General features: G+C 36.3%; 3 protein-coding genes across 3 annotated transcripts; 2 read left to right on the forward strand and 1 right to left on the reverse strand.

The window, feature by feature from the left end:
- Window positions 1-3485: 3485 nt before the first annotated feature.
- On the reverse strand, window positions 3486-14647 carry LOC107464863 (uncharacterized). The gene is made up of 14 exons (XM_016083817.3): window positions 14454-14647; window positions 14128-14371; window positions 13065-13202; window positions 12879-12960; window positions 12560-12636; window positions 12016-12125; window positions 11061-11181; window positions 10018-10134; window positions 9818-9909; window positions 5485-5551; window positions 5264-5342; window positions 5102-5193; window positions 4696-4839; window positions 3486-3713 (listed from the first exon to the last, which is right to left on the reverse strand). The coding sequence occupies exons 2-14, from the start codon at window positions 14350-14352 to the stop codon at window positions 3573-3575; spliced, it is 1485 nt and encodes a 494-aa protein (XP_015939303.1). The 5' UTR covers window positions 14353-14371; window positions 14454-14647; the 3' UTR covers window positions 3486-3572.
- A 1327-nt stretch (window positions 14648-15974) lies between these two features.
- LOC107464810 (uncharacterized) lies at window positions 15975-16811 on the forward strand. Its single transcript, XM_021131816.1, has one exon. The coding sequence runs from the start codon at window positions 15975-15977 to the stop codon at window positions 16809-16811; it is 837 nt and encodes a 278-aa protein (XP_020987475.1).
- Window positions 16812-17090: 279 nt separating this feature from the next.
- LOC110275628 (uncharacterized) lies at window positions 17091-17798 on the forward strand. Its single transcript, XM_021131817.1, has one exon. It carries the CDS (start codon window positions 17091-17093, stop codon window positions 17796-17798), a length of 708 nt encoding a protein of 235 aa, XP_020987476.1.
- The last annotated feature ends 2993 nt before the right edge of the window (window positions 17799-20791 follow it).

The following is a 20791-nucleotide window of genomic DNA, read 5'->3' on the forward strand; positions in this document are numbered from 1 at the left end:
CAGTTGCTAAACTAATTGTAACTGCAAAAGCATTTAAGCTAGCACTTCCTAAACTAAGTAATAACAATGAAATTTTTATAGACATTGGCAGTCATAAGCTCTGGCATAGTAACAAGGCTTTCCCAAATTATCCCAATTCCAGGCCTCAATAAACCTTCAAGTTTAAAAACATCAACTAACTCTAATGCACCAACTGGTTTCAATCCTCCAAAAAGAAAAGTGAAGACTAAGATCTGTTTAATGTAAGTTGCTATTTGCTATTATTAGGATGATGTAGATGTTTGTGTTTATTTTAAATTGTAAATTATGACTTTTGTTGTCATGTCCATTTATAGTAATGCTTATTAGGTATTATGACATAATACTATGGATAGTTATTTTGGTATATTTAAGTTATGTGACAATATACTAAAATTGCCAAAAACTAATGGCTAATGATGTATTATGCTTTTAGATTACATTGATATCTATCAATATTAGGAGTTAGGAATATTAGTCTATTGAGCAAGTTGAAGCAAAATTCAATGAGTATGTTTCAACTAAAATTACATAATATTATTAATTTATTATTTACTTCAATAAGTCCCCGCCAAAGCTACACAATCTTAAATTAAGTCCTAAACAATAACACTAGATGCTATGCATTAAAATAAGTTCACAATTCATACAATTAACACAACACAAATTTCACAACAGCAGCAAAAAATATTATAAATTCCAACACACTCTAAAATCCTAACTATGTAAATTTTGTTCGGGTTTACACTCCATTCTATCGTAGTAACTCTAATTTTATCACTCTCTCTTTTATTTTTAACAATTTGCTTTGCACCTTAGTATTTTGTCTTTCTATATCAACACCTTTTAATTTGAAAATAATATTTTCTTTAATCATCTCATCAAGTCATTTGAAGAACTTACAGTACGGTTGTGAAATTTATAAGTAATAAACAAAAAAAAAATTTTACATAACACAAATATTAAAAATTAAATTCAAATGAATGAGATAGTAATCCAATTTAATCTAGTTCCATATTCGAACAAGATTGGATAACGTCCACAATTAAGACTCACATACAAAGTAATAATATACATAGGATTCAGAGTAATAATTAAGACTTTTTTTGCTTTGAGTAAACGCTTTCTGCTTTCATTTTTTAATTTTTTATTTTCAGAATTTTTCTAAAAAAATTAATAAAATCACTTTTTATTTTAACTTCGTATTTTTTTTCTTTTAGAAAATCTTAAACACAAACCCGAATTTCAGTTTTGAAGAATAGAACAATAGAATAACAATTCCATAATGAACCACACTTGTATTCTTAATATACATGACTTTCTTGTAATTAAGAATATATAAACACACACAATATATATAAAAAGAAGGTTGGGGTCATCAGAATTTATTATTTTCAACCTCATCAATATTTAACAGTGTGGGATAAAGTATGATGTTAGATTACTAGACTAAGAAAATTGGATTGATGACTAAAAATAATGGATAAAAATAATAAATTTTGATGCTCCTCTATCATTTTTCATATATATATTGTGATCAAGGTAGCTAATCTTGTGTATTATGAGCAGCCAGTGAGACCTTGCTAAGCCTGCTTGGTGATGCTTTGGGATCATTGTCTCTGGCCTTTCTACTTCCATTACGTGGAGTACCGATACAACGGTAAACCGCTCTGTATGCTAGTGATTTCCCGAAGTGACAGTTGTCAAGATGGTTGACGGTTGATGATGGCTGAACAGAATTGTTGTGGATGTTGAAATAGGCACCTGAAGTTTCAGCATTCTCTTTCTGAGTATCCATTTTCCTCGTTCCTGAATAATACAAGAAGCCAAAATAGAGCTTTGATTGTTGAAGCACATTGGTTAAAATGTCTTATATAGTTAGGAAAAGAAGAAGTTGAGCATAATTTCTTTTAGCTAAAGGAATAATAGAACCCAATCTAGCTCAAGGCCTATAAAGAGAGTAGAGTCTCCTAACAAAGATCTTTTCCATTTCTAGAACTTGAACTTGATTAAATGATTAAAGTATTTATGGTGCCCATGGAGGCATGGATATAGTAGTTAGTGACTCACCTCAAAAAAAAAAAATTTAAGTGACTATTTTAACTTAAATGTAATTAAAATTAAAGTTATTTTATTTTATTATTTACTAATACTTTTTAATTTTAAAAAACAAAATATATTATCAAAATATAAAAAAATATTATTTTAATTTTAATAATATTTGTTTAATGTTATTAAAATTATTTAACCATTGTAACTATAAAAATTAAAGACACCATAAAATCTACCAAGTATTTATCATCTTGACTAATCCCATGTCATATAAACAAGTCTGAATTTATTTAGCACATTGGTTTAACTTTGGAAATTCTTTGCAAATAGTGACAAGGCCATAGTTAAAGGTGGCAGGAGGCCCACAGAAGAAGAAGAGAGACTTTATGCTTCTTGGAAGCACTTTATTTGGTAGTTTGTAAAATTCAGTGTTATCTTAGACAACAAGAAACCAATTATACCATTTAGGTAGCCATAAAGATGAGAATCATGTTGTTTATTTCCGGAAAGTTCCCAAGAATATTTTGCTTCTGTTGCACACAAAGTGGAAGGCAGGATCACAGGGATTGGATTTCTTTAGCCTCTCTCTCTCTGTCTCTCTCGATAATAACTCAAATAATGTTGTTTATTCACTATTTTGTTGATTAATTGTTGATAAAAAGTTGAATCCTTAACAAAATTGATCAATCACTAAAATATCAATTTACTAACACACTAGTTACCATTCATATACGACTAAAATCCTGCTAAAGTTTTTTCCCCAACTGTTATGTTAAATTTCACAATTAAACTTGATGTCTAATGTCAAGTTTGAATTTGTCCTGGAATCAGCTACAATTTTTGTGCTCAATTGTCAAATTGTCATCACTAAGGTAATCTCAGGATGTATTGATTATCCATTGTCCATTAAACTGAATAAATTGCATCTTATCCATTAATCTTCTGTCATAGAAAGACTGACGCTATAGACTTCCTTGACTCCTTGTGTTATTTCTAATTTTCTATTATAAATGATAAAACACGTATGTGAATGGCGTCTTATTCTCTCTTTCTAAATGAAGTAAATGATTTGTTTAAAAAGAAAAGGAAGAAATAAGAGACTGCTTGGTACAAACTACAAACGCAATGTTATCCAACCTTAATGCCATTATCATACAACTCCACAGTAACCGGCATCATCAACTCCACTATCATTTTTATATTTCCACTTTAACGTATATTTTCTTTCTTTGCAATGTATCTTTACATGAATATGTTCACTCTCGGATGAAAATAGAAAAAGGGATAAAAAATAAACCCACATTGCCAACTCCAGATTCAAAACGGCTTTTTGTTTAAACATAATATACAAATTGATGAAATGCCATCGAGACATTTCGAAGGTAAAAGTAGAGAGACAATTTTGGCAGGCAATATGAGAATAAAGAAAGATATGTACTTGGATAACGATATATAACATACATTTACACGTCAATTCATGTCTTGCATGATTGCATCATCCGTCACATTTTTATATATATCCCTTTCTTGTGGAGGAAACCAGCAAAAAGACACCAGAACAAAATCTCCACTATTACAAATGCCATTGTGCCCCACTTTTCTGAATGAAATACGGTCTGTAGTAAAGCTTCTGTGGCGTTAACCTGCATTTAAAAAAAAAGAAATAAAATTCCCAATTAACCAACTTTTTAACAAGCAATTCTGGGAAGGTTTAAGAAGTGAAACTAATGCCCTCCCCTGAAAGAGCACTATTCTTTTCCGTGAAATAGGAAAAGTTAATTAAATGTGTAAAATATAAATTTGTAACAATATTTAAATCAAAAAATCATTTGACTTGGTAAAAATTTTGTAAAATCGATTATTTTATTTAAAATCGTAATATTGAAAGATTTTAAGAGTTAAATCGAGATTCTAGCTACTATACTAGGAACTCAATAATAATAGTAGTAGTAAGATAAGGAACTCTTTTCTAGAATGCTGGATCAGTCTTTGGCAAGGAACTCTAAGGGGTGCTTTGAAAGTTGGCAAAGGTGCCCAATTCTTAGATAACATAGACAGGTATGGCTAATAAATTAAGGGACAGAGGTGAATATGAAAGAGGTGGAGCAGGTGTTAGATTGGATAGATACGAGGTGCAAAATCAGAATCAAGGCACAAAATTAAGGCACTAGTGTAGACTTATCTGGTATACACGGATGTTTATTCTTACAATGATAATTCTGCTGCGGTAATAGATTCAAGGGTGAGAGTTTTCTGTGTCCTTTTTCCCTTGATGGAAATGCCGAAGGCGAATGGAGGAGTACTGGATGGTGTCTATATGAGATCAGATGATGTTGAAGATACTTCCTTTATGGCTCAAATATATAGCAAATGTAAGCTTGAGATACGAATCAGGTGTGTCTTAAGTTTCGCTTGAGGATGCTATCAGGAGCTGAACTAAGGTGTAGGATATTTTTGTGGCTAATATGATGTACTTTTATTTTATATTTACTTTCTGCTGTGGAACTGTTAGGAACCTATAAATTAAATGATTTAATATGATGAAAGTAGATGCATAAAATAAAATGATTTAATATGATGAAAGTAGATACATAAAGAACTAGCCCAGTGGAAAAGAAACATTACCAAGTTATTTTCAGGAGAACGCCAATAGAAACCCTGGATAAGAGATGGGAAAATGTCACAAGCAGCCAACGCATATACAATAAGAGCATTCATTCCCATCCATTGTAGTAAGACTGTAGGCTTTCTGAAGTTCTCTATGTCCACCTGAGAAAAAAAAGTGTTGGGGAAGTTGCAAACTTGAATGATGCTAGAAATCAAGAAAACATCTAGTAACATCTCTATTACATCTTAGAATATCATAAGAGTGTTTTAGGTGTTATCATAGAGTTCATTAGATGATCATTTACCTTTAATTTTTCATGATCTTAAAAGTTATTCTATACTTGGATACAATCAATTACTGGGGATCTGTTTAACTCTCAGTGCACTACAAGTGTCTCTAATCATGACACAAGGAAAACCTTACGATGTAATAGATAGCAGTCAAGACCAAGCCTGATGCTCCGGCAGTGATAAACATGTAGCTTAATGTGTATAATGCTTTTGATAAAGGAATTCCTGAAAAACTTTACAGTTGTTAGAGGAGAATATAACATTGGAATTTTCAGAAATTTCAAATTGTTAGTACCTAAGATCTCCAGAATGTATCCCATTGACAGTAGAGAGAAGGAAAATGTGGACCAAAGAAACACCCTCTGCTTATGGTCCTGCACCGAGAAGATGGTAGTTAATAATACAAAAAAATAGAAATCTACCCAGAGAAACAACTTTTACATCTCCCAACACCATATTACAAGAAAGTTGCAAAAAATGAGAAACCATATATTGTAAAATAACCATAGTCCAAACCTGCAAAAGCACAAGTATGTGCCCAAAGTGCAACCCTATGAAACATGTAATTGCTGCCATCAGTGAACTGGCAGATTTAAGAAAACAAATTAGGAACCAATATATTAATAAGAATGGAAAAGTCAAAATCGACAGATCTTAGGTACTACTAATTTGAAATTTGTAGCGCTGTGAAGGATTTTAATATACAGAAGGATGGAGTAAGAACTTTAGAGAATATAAAGAATTACCTTTTCTGAACAGTAAAATTTTAAACCATAAACACATTGATAGACATTTAGTATTGTAGAGAAAAAGAACTCTATCCAACTATGCTCCTTGGAGCTTAAATATGTGTTAGAAATCAGGACAGAATCATATCATATCAAAGAGCATATAATATGATAATTGAGTGGGACTAACTCACCCCAAAATGTAACTCAAAAGGTGAGTGATGTCACTTATAAACTCATAACAAGACCATGACTGCTAACTAAGTCACCCAGGTTCCCCATGGTCCGGGCAGTTCCCACTAGTCCCAACTAACCCCGGCCAGTCTCCAGCAGATCCGGTTGGCCCTGGCATGTCTCTGGAGCTCCAGCTGGTCCTCTTTCCTCTTCAACAGTCTTACATCAATTTTTTGTTCAAGGGTCTTATTTTAATAAGCTTAAAGCTTAGTAAATAATATCTTTTATATGTTCTTCGTGCAGATTATCTATATGCTCAAGCCTGAGGTGGAGTATTAGAAATCACGATAGAATCATATCATACCAAAGAGTACCAAATATGATCTCATAGAATTATCATTGATATTTATCATTATTTCCTTATTAGTGTTAAGGTTTTGTTATTATTATTATAAATAGATAAATAGATACTAGTACTCCTATCATGTAAAACACATCACATAAGAGTAATATTCTTTATCTCTGCCTATGTTACACTTGCAGTACATAACCGGTTCCAAGTCCGGATAAAGGAGCAGGGTTGTGTTAGGTCTTCGACAGCCAACATAAAAACTTAGTCGAATCTTCATGATATAGATCAAAGACAATATTGTGCTAAAGCTAGGTCGTTACCCGGAAGCAACGGGCTGTATGGCTCGCGTACAGTATCAAATGAGCAAGAGCCGCTGCATCGGTGCCCGGGTGTAGTGTTAAATGAGCAAGGATTCCCGCATTTTCGTAAACGGACGAGGGTAAATAAGTTAGTTCACAAAGAAAAAGGTAAAGATCGGAGCGACAGAAGATTAAGATTTGGGACATGGAACATAAGCACCCTAACAGGAAAATCCATGGAGGTGGTGGATACCATGACAAGAAGGAAAATTAACATCATGTGCCTACAAGAAACAAAATGGGTTGGTGCGAAGGCTAGGGAGTTTGATACTTCCGGGTTCAAACTTTAGTATACGGGAAAGGTGAAGAATAAGAATGGGGTAGGTATTATCGTGGATAAGCAGTAAAAGAAGGACGTAGTGGATGTTAAGAGGGTGGGAGATCGGATCATCTCTATCAAACTTGTGGTGGAAGGAGGTACCTTTCATGTGATTAGCGTCTATGCATCGCTTAGAAGAATATTTAAATGGCCATGTTGGGAGAGAAGCGACTGGGTATGGAAGTATTCACAGAGGCCATAGTCATGGAATGGTCTATACCGAGGGTAAAACTATTTTGCACTTTTCCTCAACTTTTGCTCTCCTCATCGCAAATATATGTTTTAAAAAGAGAGACGAACATCTTATAACCTATAAGAGTGGCATGACAAGCCTTCAAATCGACTTCTTGTTGAGGAGAGTCGATCGAAAATTTTATATTAATTGTAAAATTATTCCGGGAGAGAGTTTAACAACACAACATAGGATGCTTGTCATGGATTTTCGAGTTAAGCAAAAATTGAGAAAAATGCATCATACGAAAAACCCAAGGACAATGTGGTGGCAGATGAAAGGTGAAGAACAAAGAAGTTTCATAAGACGGATAAAAGAAGAGGCAAAATGGGATGGAAACAGAAGCGTAGAGGAGATGTGGAGAGAGATGGAAGAAGTTATCAGAAGAAGAGCAAAAGAAAGTTTTGGTGAATATAAAAGGATAGGACCAAGAGACAAGGAGTCCTGGTGATGGAATGCGAAGGTACAAAAAAAGATGAAGGCAAAAAATGTGTGCTTTAAAGAGTGGTCTTTATGCCGCAATGCAGATAATTGAAAAAAATACAAGGCAGTTAAAAAGAAACAAAAGTGGCTGTAAGCTAAGCAAAAACAAGAGCATATGAGGGTCTCTATCAGTCTTTAGACACGAAAGGAGAAAAATGTATATATAGAATCGCAAAGAGCCGTGAAAGAAAAACGAGAGACTTGGATTAGATTAAATGCATAAAGGATTAAAGGATAAAGACGGGGAGGTGTTGGCTCAAGAGGAAAAGATCAATGAAAGGTGGAAGAGCTACTTCTACGAGTTATTTAATGAAGGACAGAAGACTCTCCCGAGCCTTAGTCGGTTATGCGCGAGGGAAGAAAATCAAAACTTCGACTACTATCGAAGGATTCGAGACTTCGAAGTAAAAGAGGCTCTAAAACGAATGAAAAATGATAGGACAGTAGGACCTAATAATATCTCGATTGAAGTTTGGAAGGGTCTTAGAAAGAAAGGCATCAGTTAATCAAGATTTTTAATGAGATTTTAAAATCTAAAAAGATGTCAGGTGAGTGGAGAAAGAGTACCTTGGTACCTATTTACAAGAATAAAGGGGATATACAAAATTGCAGAAACTATAGAAAGATCAAATTCATGAGTCATACCATGAAGTTATGAAAAAGGGTAATAGAACGGAGGTTGACACAAGAGACACAAGTAATAGAGAACCAATTTGATTTTATGCCAGACATATTCACTACTGAAGCGATATACCTGTTAAGAAGGATGATGGAGAGGTATCATAGTAATAAAAAAGATCTATATATGGTGTTTGTTGATTTGGAAAAAATGTACGATAGGGTGCCAAGAGAGGTCTTATGGAAAGTTTTAGAAAAGAAGAGAATAAAGATCGCATATATTCGTACAATTAAAGACATGTATGATGGGACTACAACTAGTGTGAAAACTCAAGGTGATGTAACAGAGGAATTTCCTATTAGTATAAAATTACACTAAGAATCATCCTTAAGTCCATACCTTTTCACATTAGTCTTGTAAGTACTTACAGAACATATCCAAGAGCATGTACCATGGTGTATGCTTTTTGCCGATGATATCATCAATATGGGAGAATCAAAGGAAAACTTAAATAAGAAGTTGGAGTTATGGAGAGAAGCTCTTGAAGTGTATGGTCTGCGCATAAGCCGTATCAAGACGAGGAAAAACCCTAATATAGAGGTGAAGATTGGAGATAACATACTACGAAAAGTTAAGAATTTTAAATATCTTGGGTGCATCATACAAGATAATAGAGAGATTGAACAGGATATAAATCACAGAATCCAAGCAGATTGGTCAAAATGGCGGAGTGCGTCTGGTTTTATATGTGACAAAAAAGTGTCTTTAAAACTTAAAGGTAAATTCTATCGCACTGCTATTAGACCGACTATGTTTTATGGTACAAAATATTAGGCAGCCAAAGGAGCGACGAACATAAACTAAGTGTGATAGTGATGAAAATGTTGAGATGGATGAGTGGTCATACGCGATTGAATAGAATAAGGAATAAAGATATAAGAGAGAGAGTTGGAATAGCATCTATTGTGGAAAAGATGATAGAATCGCATTTCAAGTGGTTCAGACATGTGAGAAGAAAACTAACAGAACATCCAGTCAGAACGGAGGATAAGATGGAAAATGGATAAGAGATGAAAGGCAGAAGAAGACCTAAGAAGATCATCCATGAGGTGATCAACCGAGATCTACATATAAACGGTTTCTCTACAGACATGATACATGATTGAACTCAATAGCGTCGTTTGATTCATGTAGCCGACCCCACCTAACAGGATAAGGCTTTTATTTGTTTGGCTTCTCCTAATCCTTATAGCCAACTAAACTCGGTAAGATAAGGCTTTGAAGTTGTTTCTATGCAATCAAAACCATATTATTGAAATTGCACAGGTAAAACAGTGGAGTCTTTTTTATCCATTAAAAATTTGAAGAATTCCCAATGGGATAAAAGCTAGCATTCCAATACATATATATATACACACGTAAACTTATACAGTAACTTTGCATTTTATTTTATCCACATTATGACTAACCTACATAATACTCTCTTTTTGGTGCAAATAAAATTCACAACCACAATTATACATTGCTAAAGGGGAAGGATGGGTTGAATAAAAAATGGATAAAGAAGGTACTGGTTTTTTTACCTCAAAATGCCCTCTGGATCAAATGGTGCCAGGCACCATCCAGGTGAATTTGGAGGCAATGGTCCGTAGTCAGGAGAATTAACACTGCACGCCTAAAAATGAAAAGGGGGTCCATAATAAGATCATATGATGGATATAACCAGTGAACCTTGTGTGCCAGTAAATTTAACACATAAGTTATCTGAGAGAAAGTAAACAACCTTTGTTCTTTGGTACACAGGACGCTGATACATATGATGTTCACCAAGAATTAATCTATCAATATATCCCACTGCATTACATGGAGGACCAAGACTTCCCCTCACTTCGCAATGAACCTGGTAAATTGTGTTGCAAGTTTATTCTCCAAAATGACATTTCAAAAAAGAAAAGATTTTAAGAATAAATGGAAAAATTGAGAACCGTAATAGGTAAAGCATGAAAAGAAATACCAATTTTTATAATGTCTACTTTAGGCATCATGAATATCACTCAATATTATCATTCTCTCACTCCAATAATTAATAATTAAGAAGTCATGGATTAGACAGAGAATGTTCCATGATCTTTGGAACCACAAAGTTGACGTTTGTAGGCCATCCAGCCCTAACCACTTGATTGTTTAGGCTAACTGTCATGCTGTGTTTGGTCAATATTTCAATTCCCCTAATGAAGTATCAAACAGTAGTGTGTGTCACAAAGTAGTCGTGCTTATGTGTTTATATGGCCGTTTCCCATTCCTGTAATATAGTAACAAGATTTTATTGCAAGAAGGCTAAATCTTGCATTTAATTTATCTATCTACACTTTTTTTAATTTAAAAAAAAAAAGAAAAAGAAAAGCTACCAATGCATATAAACAGTGTACATTCACATGAATATTTCATTAACCAAGTTATGTAACAGTAGACTGTATGTAATTTGAAACAACACACAACAATTCTAAGCCGGTTGATCTATAAGAATATACACTGGGTTTAAGGTAAAGAGTAAGGACCAAAAAAATACCTCTTAGCATAATAACAGAATTATCTTTGAAGAAATTGGGGGATGGGGAGTTTTATAAATTATACAACAGAAACATGTGCCACAAAGAAAGGATTTAAGCAATAAGAATAAATTATATGCTGACTTCATCAACTGTATAGAATGCATCATAAGGTTATTTGCATGAGAAACATGCTTAAAAGTTAAAACAATAGCCAAGAAAAATCATTATATGTCTTTCAGCATTCAATGAAGGTCAGCGAAACATGGCAACTCACATCTTGAATGATAGAACCATGACTAGACCAAACCAAGTTAGACTGTTCAAATTTCCAATTTGGAACATAGAGACCATAGAGCAAGCAAAGATACACCAAGCAGAGTAAGAGAGAAAACATCCTGAAAAGAAATAAAACGAGAAGACTTAGTCAGTTAACACCAAAGAATGTCATAACACTAGGAAAAGTGATGTCCACCGAAGAATAATTTAACTCAAGGAAAAGTGTTGCAACAAAGAATATCATACAGAAGGTTTCCATCAATAGTTAACAACAAGGAATGTTACGGAAAATTTTGGGCACAAGGCTGCACACTTAGGAAAGTTGAGGTGGTAGATTGTAGATAACCCAAGTCCCAAGACATAGTACATTATTTTTACTAAAAATGGAAAAACATACATTTAAGCAAGTTCAGGGATCAATCTGCACGCAGATAGCTTATAGTTTACAGGGTTAAAGTGCCTTATCTATAAAGGTTATGAAGTTGGCTTGAAAATATATGAAGGATTCTCAACTAGTTGCCTCAATCTTCCAAAAAGTTCTCCTCCAATGAAATGTAGGAACAAAATCACAAGGTTGTAAAGATGGCAACATGTGAAGTTTGGCGTATCTTTTTATCTCTAGAGATTATAATCCAATTCATAGAAAAATTTACAGAAAAAACAGAAACCACATGACAGGAGTGTTCATTAACATGAGAATGTAATAAATTTAAGGACATTGAAGAACCCCAAATAATAAAAGATCATTTCATGACTCACATCAACATTTGGGCATAGCATCACTATGTGATGAGAATTGGTGCGGAAAAACTCATAGAACAATGCAACCACAATATAAGAAACTCATAAAGAAACACGGCATTAATAGATGTATTTGGCAGCAACAGCAAAGATAAAAACTGTATTCCATGATCACAATTTCAAAGTATCTAACACTAGAAAAATGAACTAACCACTGAATACAGTATTTCCTTGCAAATGCTACAGGTGAGTCAACCAAAACATTATTATTCAAAAGCCATATCTCTGACAGTGAGGCCAAGCAATATCCAATAGATATCCTCTGCATATCATACAAAGAAATTGGTGTTAATTTGTAGAGTCATAAATAAACTAATTGCCACCTTCTCACTTGATTATTTTCTCGGTTATTATTCCTAACCACAACGAAAAGTATATTACTCTCCTAAACCTGGTTCAGGGCGGAATCAGCCAAGGGAATGGATAATATGAACAGAAACGAGAAAATAAATACCGAATGCTATAGGCCTCTTGCCCCTGATTATGAAAATTTGCTTAACAGAGCAGCATCGAGACCAAAAATTATCATCAGCACAAAGTAAATCACAGGGAAAATATCATGTATAATTACAACAATAATATCAAACATTAAATTATAAATTAATAACCCAAAGATACATAACAAAAGTACAAAACAAGACAAAAACTAGTTAAGCTAAGCATCATGGATATCTCTACTTTGCTAGTTGCAACTACCTGTAGTACACCAAGCCAGCGTATCTTGCTCAAATCAACTCCATATGTTAAATCGCCCCGCCCATGGAAATAGCCACCTATAAATAAATTTCAGAATGAAAGATCAAAGAAACAGTTAACAGTTGCATAATTTTGAAAATATAAATGGTCAATCAACTAACAAAGTATGAGTCATTTATCCATCTACACAGATATCAAAACCATGGATTTATTTCACTATGAAAAACAAAGTGGCACATAAGTATACAGGTGAATTCAATCTGTCATTCTTCACTTGGCTGCAAAACAAAGGCAATGGCAATAAGGCAGGGGAACATACCTTGTAGCAGCAGCCCCAAAATGAAAAGCTTAATCGTCCTAATTATCACTTTTTTTGTGGCATTTGGTTTGCTAGAGACTTTCTGACAGACATGCAAAAGGAGAAAATAATTATAACAATGTTCAAGATACTCTTTAATTATATACAAAAGATTAGGGTCTACCATAACTTCCCAAAATCCCATACCTTGAACACCAGACCAATTGAAACTCCTACCCCAAAGAGAAAAAATGGCATTACAAAATCTGCAAGTGTTACCCCAAACCAGGGAGAATGATTCAAAGATGGGAAAGCTCCTCCAACATCATCAACTAAGATCATTAACTGCAGGATAAACGAAGTCATACTTTAGAGGGAAACACAAACACATAGTAAGGCAAGTGAAGTTTATGGAACTTTAATTTCACTCGTTATATATAGTATATATTATATATATAGTAATAACAATTGTAAATCCATGGGATAAGTACAAATTTAACAAAAAATGTAATGTAATGAAATGTTTGGATGTGGATCCTAAAGTGCAGATATATGGGTATTATGCTGGTAATTGCACTTTACTCTCTAAAGTTATCTCCAACTCACCCCAAAACCTAATAGCATTTCCATAAAAGGTTAAAAACATAACCTAGCATATAGGTGGCGCATAAGCTAACCAAGTAGACAAAGCTAAGGGCAGGGAAGGGAGATAGTTGTCCACCGGATGCAATGACTAAACCCTTCGCCGCGGGCCATCTACCTAGGACAAAAGGCTGGCCAAGGATGCAAAGAGCATCTTCAATGGTCGGTTTCAGTTCAATTTCATTTTGGGTACTACAAAATGCAACATCAGTATTTGTAGGAGCACATGTCATAAATAGTCATTTGAGACTAAATGTGAGATCTATCACTCCAATGTTTAGTTCCAATTCATTTTAAACTTTATACAAGGTAGTAAAACCGTCTCTCCAAAGTGAGATTAATTTCATTTTGCCAATCATCTCCAATACAAAAACACTTCATTGAAGTTGCTCTAAGGTAGGGTTTGAACTCACTACCACGTGGGGGTATTAGATTAGTTTGACCCTCACAAAACCAACCAAATAAAACAAATAAATTCGGCTCTGTTTTACACTCTTAATCCCATAAAAGACGAGACAGTAATGAGAAATCGAATCAAATTGCAGTAAAATTGCTAAAGAAGTGGATATTTTCACTCTCCCGCTTTTCAGTTATTGAAGCAATCTCAGAAGCAGAAGTGAGAACAAACCGCGACGGTAAGACCACGGAAGACATCGAGAGAAGCGAGGCGTTGGTTAGGTATAACCTTAGCATGAGCATCCATATGCTTATCTGGAAAGGGAATGATGGTGTCTTCTTCTTCATTTTGATGATCAATGAGAATTGAGGAATGATAGTGATGATTTAGAAGAAGAGGTGCTTCTTGCTCTTCTGCAACCGCAACTTCTGTTTGGTTCTGGTTCTCAGTTGACATTCCTTGACTCACCGGTGCACTGACATAGCGAAATTAGTTGAAGCTCTTAAACAGTGAGGGCAACAAAGAAAAGAACGCACAGAAGAGGAGAAGTCAGGAACCTGCGAGTGCAAGGAGGAGAACGGAGGGCGACTAGCGAAGCTGTCACGGCGACGGCGATGAACGCAAAGACGACAGACGGACGACTACAGCTTGTTTGTTTGGATCAAAGTGACGCGGAACGGCGGAAGGAGGTAGGAAAATAGTGAAAAATAACGTTGTTTGGGTTCGAACTCGGACGTAAATTACTCGGGACTCGGGAGAAATGAAAAAAAAAAGTGAGAGTATGAGAGATGATTATTTCAACTTTGAGTAATTATCCAAATAAGTCTTTATAGATTTTAAAAGTGAAGATTTTAATTTTTAAAAAAAAATAATATATAAATTAATCTTTAATATTTTATTTTAATAGATAAATTTATTTTTAATTTATTTTTTGATAGAATAATTATTTATATTATTTTTGACGAAAAAATGTTAGAGATTGATTTGTATATTAATTTTTTAGAATTAAAATATCCGTTTTTAAAATCCTTAGAGACTGATCTGAATAATTACTTTACCAAAAAATAAATTAGGAACAGATACCAAAATAAAACCTTAGAGATTAATATGTGTATTAATTTTTTTTGTACTAAAATGTCTGCTTTTAAAATCTTTAGGGACTGATTTGAATAATTACTCTTCAACTTTTTATTGCCGAAAGGCTGAACTTCTATAAATGATTTTTTTTTAGTTTTTTTAATTAAAAAAATTATGTTTGAGTATTTTGTGTAAATTTTTTATTTATTAATTATATTTAAGTATAATAATATGAAAATATTATTAATTTATTTATTATATGAAAACATTTTTTTTAAATGTAAACGGTAATTTTTTAAAAAAATATTTTTTTATTTTAAATTTTTGATACATTGACATTATAAACACAGTTGTGTAATTATATCTGTTTTTTTATGATCATTTATGTGATTAATGTAAAATGTAGTTATTTTTACTTAATGTTGTAACACCCCGAATTTTAAGAATTAAATAATAAATTATTCATAATTTATTATTTTATTTAAAGAAAATTATTTTTCTAAAAATAATTAGATTAAATTTTATAATATTGAGTTAAAAAATTTATTAGAATTTCTAAATAATTTTTATTATAATAAAATATTTAAAAAATAAAAAATTATAATTATTAGGGTAAAAAACCTAATTAAGCCAATGGGAGGTATTTTTTACCTGAATCCGCCAAACTGAATTTTGCTACAATAATCAGCCAGTGGACGTTACTGTGTAGTTCGAAACAAGTCACTTCGAATTCAATTTGAACATAATTCGAATGACCATAATTCAAATTACGGAGAGAGGGAGAATGACAACAATTCGAATCAAGCTGATTCGAATTACAAGGTAATAGTAATTCGAATCAAGCTGATTCGAATTATCCCCAACACTCAATTGCAAGTAGTTCGAAATAAGCTGGTTCGAATTACACTATATGTAATTCGAATTAGGCTGGCTCGAATTATAAAGGGCCAGACGTGTATATATATGGTGTGAACGTGAGTTGATCTTATTAGAGTGGGAAAATGGCTAGTGAGGAGAGTTTTGTAGTCTTAATTCACCACAGAGGATCGATTAAGAGGAAAACACGATCCGGTGTGAAGTTCACTGATAAGGATCCTCTCAGTATTTTTGTGCGGCCTACAACGAGCTATGATGACCTTGTTAGTTCTGTTATACGGAAACTTGGTCTAGAAGGCATGAAACAGGTTAAGAAGTTCTTCTATCGCATTCTAATCTCGGTCCTCGAAGAAATCGTGAAATATGATTGTTTCACGATCGGTAGTGATGAGGACTTGCAGGTGCTGTTTCATTGTCGCTGGCAGTTTCCCGAAGTAAGGATACCAAAACTGTTGGCGAAGTTGGTTGACGTGGTATCCAGCTCTGGGGGATTGAACCGGAATACCCCCACTGTAGCCACGGTTGTCGATTCTAGCTCCAGACCTGCTGGTGCATCTTCCTCCGTACCGGTGTATGAACCTCTAGTCCAGTCTGTCGCCTCCCCTTCGTTCGCAGTGGATCTGAACGGTAGTGGAGGCAGCGAGGTTGGAATAGGGGATTATGCGCTGACCCCTATACAGTGTGCTGCACTGGCTGGTCTTGGAGATACATTATTGGATGATCGAGACGACAACGACGCGGAGCCGGATATCATTGCTGATGATAGTAGCGATGATATTGGTCCGAGTGAGCCTGCTGGTGCGGGAGGTGGTTCTAGCTCTGGCACACAGCAGTACCCTCCACATTTTTCATCTTTGGACTTGGATGCAATGAGGCAGGAAGGGAATCATGGGGAGCCTGCTGGTTTTGGCGCCAAAGATGCGAAAGGGTCTGCAGGTCTAACAGAGTTTCAGGTTGGTTAGCAATTCCAGGACAAGGAAGAGGTTGTGTTAACTGTGAAGACTTACAGCATCCGATGCGGCGTACAGTACAAGGTGGTGGAGTCTGACTATCACCGGTATGTTGGGAAATGTACTAAGTTTGGAAATGGGTGCACCTGGTTGATTCGGCTTAGCCTCCGGCAGCGTAAGGGCATTTAGGAGGTCAAAAGGTACAACAGACCACATACGTGTCTAGTAACCTCCATCTCCAGCCATCACCGGAGTTTGAATTATCATGTGATTTCAGCATTCATCATGCCAATGGTTCGGGCTGATGCATCTGTATGCATCAAGGTGCTCTTAAATGCCACTACCGCACACTTTGGGTTTAGGCCGACGTACAGCAGGGTATGGCTTGCGAAGCAGAAAGCCGTTGCCCACATCTATGGTGATTGGGATGAGTCGTATAACGAGCTCCCAAGGTGGGTGTTAGGAGTTCAGTTGACGATGCCTGGTATGGTTGCAGTCCTTAGGACGAGCCCAGTTCAAGTTGGAGGACAGGTGGACGAGTCTCAAGCTTATTTTCACCGACTATTTTGGATGTTTCCACCATGTATCGAGGCATTCCGTCATTGCAAGCCGTTGGTCAGTATTGATGGGACCCATCTATATAGCAAGTATGGCAGAACGTTGCTCATCGCGATAGCACAGGACGGTAACTCCAACATTCTGCCTGTTGCATTCGCCCTAGTTGAGGGTGAGAATGTCGAGTCATGGTCCTTCTTCCTGTCTCACCTGCGTCAGCACGTGACCCCGCAGTCAGGACTGGTGGTTATATTAGACAGGCATAACGGCATCAAGGCCGCCCTTGAGGCTCCGAACGGAGGCTGGCTACCTCCAGCTGCTTACTGCGCATTCTGCATTCGACATGTGGCAGTAAATTTCGCCCTGACCTTCAAGGGCAAGGACGCAAGGAGGCTTCTTGTGAATGTAGCATATGCTAAGATCGAGGTGGAGTTCGACTACTAGTTTGATTTTCTACGGTCTGAGGACCCTGCCATGTGTGATTGGGTGAACCGGACTGAATATTCATTGTGGACACAGCATCGTGATAAGGGTTGGAGATTTGGGCACATGATGACAAATATCTCCAAGTGTGTTAATTCAATCCTCAAGGGGGTCAGAAATCACCCGGTGTGCTCGCTAGTCAAGGCCACTTACGGCAGGTTGGCCGAACTATTCATTCGAAAAGGGAGAGAGGCTGAGGCCCAGCTGGGCACCAGACAACAGTTCAGTCAATACCTGGTGAAGTGTATCGAGGCCAATCTGAAGATGGCGAGGTGCTTTACGGTGACTTTGTACGACAAGGATAACACGGAGTTCACCATCGCGGAGACGACTCCTACGGGTACGTTCTCATTGGGTAGCTACAGGGTCTCACTTGCAAGTCAGACATGTGATTACGGATACTTTCAGGCACTTCATTTCCCGTGTCCTGTGCCTATTCACGGCTTACTTGGCAGCCGTATGTACACCAGGTTTATCGTCTTAGCTCGGTGTTCAGTGTGTATCGGATGGGGTTCACACCTCCCATCCCCGAGGGTTTCTGGCCACCATATGATGGACCGAGAGTGATCCCAGACCCGAACAAGAGGCGTGCCAGCGAGGGACGTCCCAGGTCCACTAGGATACGAACCACTATGGACGAGGTAGATCCGAACAGGCCGAAGAGATGTGGTCTATGTCGGCAGCCCGGGCACACACGTCGGAGTTGTCCACAGCTTGGAGGACCAAGCCATACAGGACCACATGAGTAGTTTTACTATTACCTTTTTAACTACGTTTATTTCACTTTTACTTTTAGAGTCCAGGTAATTTGATGTACTTTGAATGGTTTATTATTTAATGAATGTGTTCCATTTCCGGCGTACGATATGACGTATTCGATAAATACATAAGGCAATAATGCATTCGACAAATTAAATGCTACATGATAAATAAAATATACAAATAACTGTAAAAAAAACAACGGAAAAACCATGGAAAACATAACGTCAACACGATATAGGGAATACGGAACGCAAAAGTACATAACCAAAATACAAGTCGGATCGTACAGATACATGAAATATGTAAATAAAGGTGGCAATAATACAACACTGATCATGAAATAAAAGCATACATCATACACAAGTAACCTGAATAGGTGCGAACCGGTGCCGCAATGACAGGGTACCCGTGTCCTATAGCCTCTCCGAATAAGCGGCTCCTCGTTCTCGATCTCATCCTTGTCGTCATCTGGTGCTGGCTATGCAGTTGGCCTAGGCTAGCCATCTAAACCTCGTGAGGCAGACCCTGAAGGAAATGACTCTCCTCGGACATGTGTCCTAGACGGTCCGGCAACTGAATGTGACCCAACAGCATATGCGGAAGGAGGGATACCACCCAATGCAAAATAATCAGCAGCAGCCTGATGGTGTTTTGTGGAAAAATGAATTCCAAACACACAAAACTCACCGGCAAGTATACCGGGTCGCATCAAGTAATAATAACTCACGGGAGTGAGGTCGATCCCACAGGGATTGATAGATCAAGCAACTTTAGTGGGTAATTAGTTTAGTCAAGCTAACATTGAGTGAATTGTGTGAAACGTGACCAACAGAATGTAAATTGTAGAAAGTAAATGACAAAAATGTAAAGAGCAAGGAAAGTAAATTGGCAAAATCTTAAATGACAAGAAATATAAATTGTAGTGAATGTAAAGGGGCTGGGTGCTAGAAAGTAAAGAAGGCAGTAGATCAAAGCTTAGAGCAATTGCAGGAAATTTAAACTTGCAGAAGAGAATCGTAGCAGAAAAGAAAATTGTAGCAGAGAGGGAAATTGAAATTTGCATAAGCCAATATTGAATTCAATACTTGAAAATATAACAATGCAGAAATTAAAAGTGTTTCAAAGAGGACTTTCTATTCTACCCTACTCCTAATGCTCTAGCAGAGCCAGCATCTCTAATGAAATGAAACTAATGCCTTTTTATAGGCTTTTACAAATTGAAAATGAAAAATGAAAACAAAATTTACAAAATGAAATTCCTAATCTAGCTTCTCTGTGTGCCTTTGAGTCATGTGGGCTTTGCTTGATTGGGTTGAAGATGGATCCGGATGGCCTTGGTCTTGATGGAATTGGGTTGACAATAGCCTCTGTTGATTGCTCTTGGTGTTGGGAAGAAATCCGTTTGCAACTTGGACCTTGGGGTATTTACGTTTGAGTCAACATTTGAGGCAAACGTTGACTCAAACGTCCTTGTTACTAGCCTTATGCAGAACTGCCAATTGCTGTCATCCACGTTTGAGTTCACGTTTGAGGTCAAACGTGAGCTCAAATGTGGCTCCTCCAAGGTGAGTTTTTGACCAACGTTTGACCTCACGTTTGAGGTAAACGTTGGCACAAATGTTGAGCTCTCCAGGCAGCCATTCACCAGCCAACATTTGACCTCACGTTTAAGGCAAACGTTGGCGCAAACATTAGCTCCCCCAGGCAATCTTCATCAGCCAACGTTTGACCTCATGTTTGAGGCAAACATTGGCGCAAACGTGAGCTCCCTGTTGCACATTAAGTCTTGGGACGCTACTTTGTCCTCTTGTCATCGATGCCAATTTCATGCCCACTATAGACTATTATATATGGTTGGAAAGCTCTGAATGTCAGCTTTCTAATCCAACTAGAATCATCTCAATTGGACATCTACAACTCAAGTTATGGCCCTTTGAAGGGGACAGTGTCGCTGGCGTCAGTGTGCAACGTTTGAGGCGACGTTAGCACTCAAACGTGGTCAAAAACGCCAGATTCTGGAGGCTCAAACTCATTGTCCACCCCCATACTATTATATATTGTTGGAAAGCCCTGAATGTCTACTTTTCAATGCCATCAAGAGTGCATAGTTTGGAGCTTCACGGCTCGAGTTATACTCCATCGAAGGTGCAGAGGTCAGCTGGCCTTACTACAGGTTGACACCATGTTTATCT

The sequence above is a fragment of the Arachis duranensis genome, chromosome 9 (genome assembly GCF_000817695.3).
Source record: "Arachis duranensis cultivar V14167 chromosome 9, aradu.V14167.gnm2.J7QH, whole genome shotgun sequence".
Taxonomy (NCBI): Eukaryota; Viridiplantae; Streptophyta; class Magnoliopsida; order Fabales; family Fabaceae; genus Arachis; species Arachis duranensis.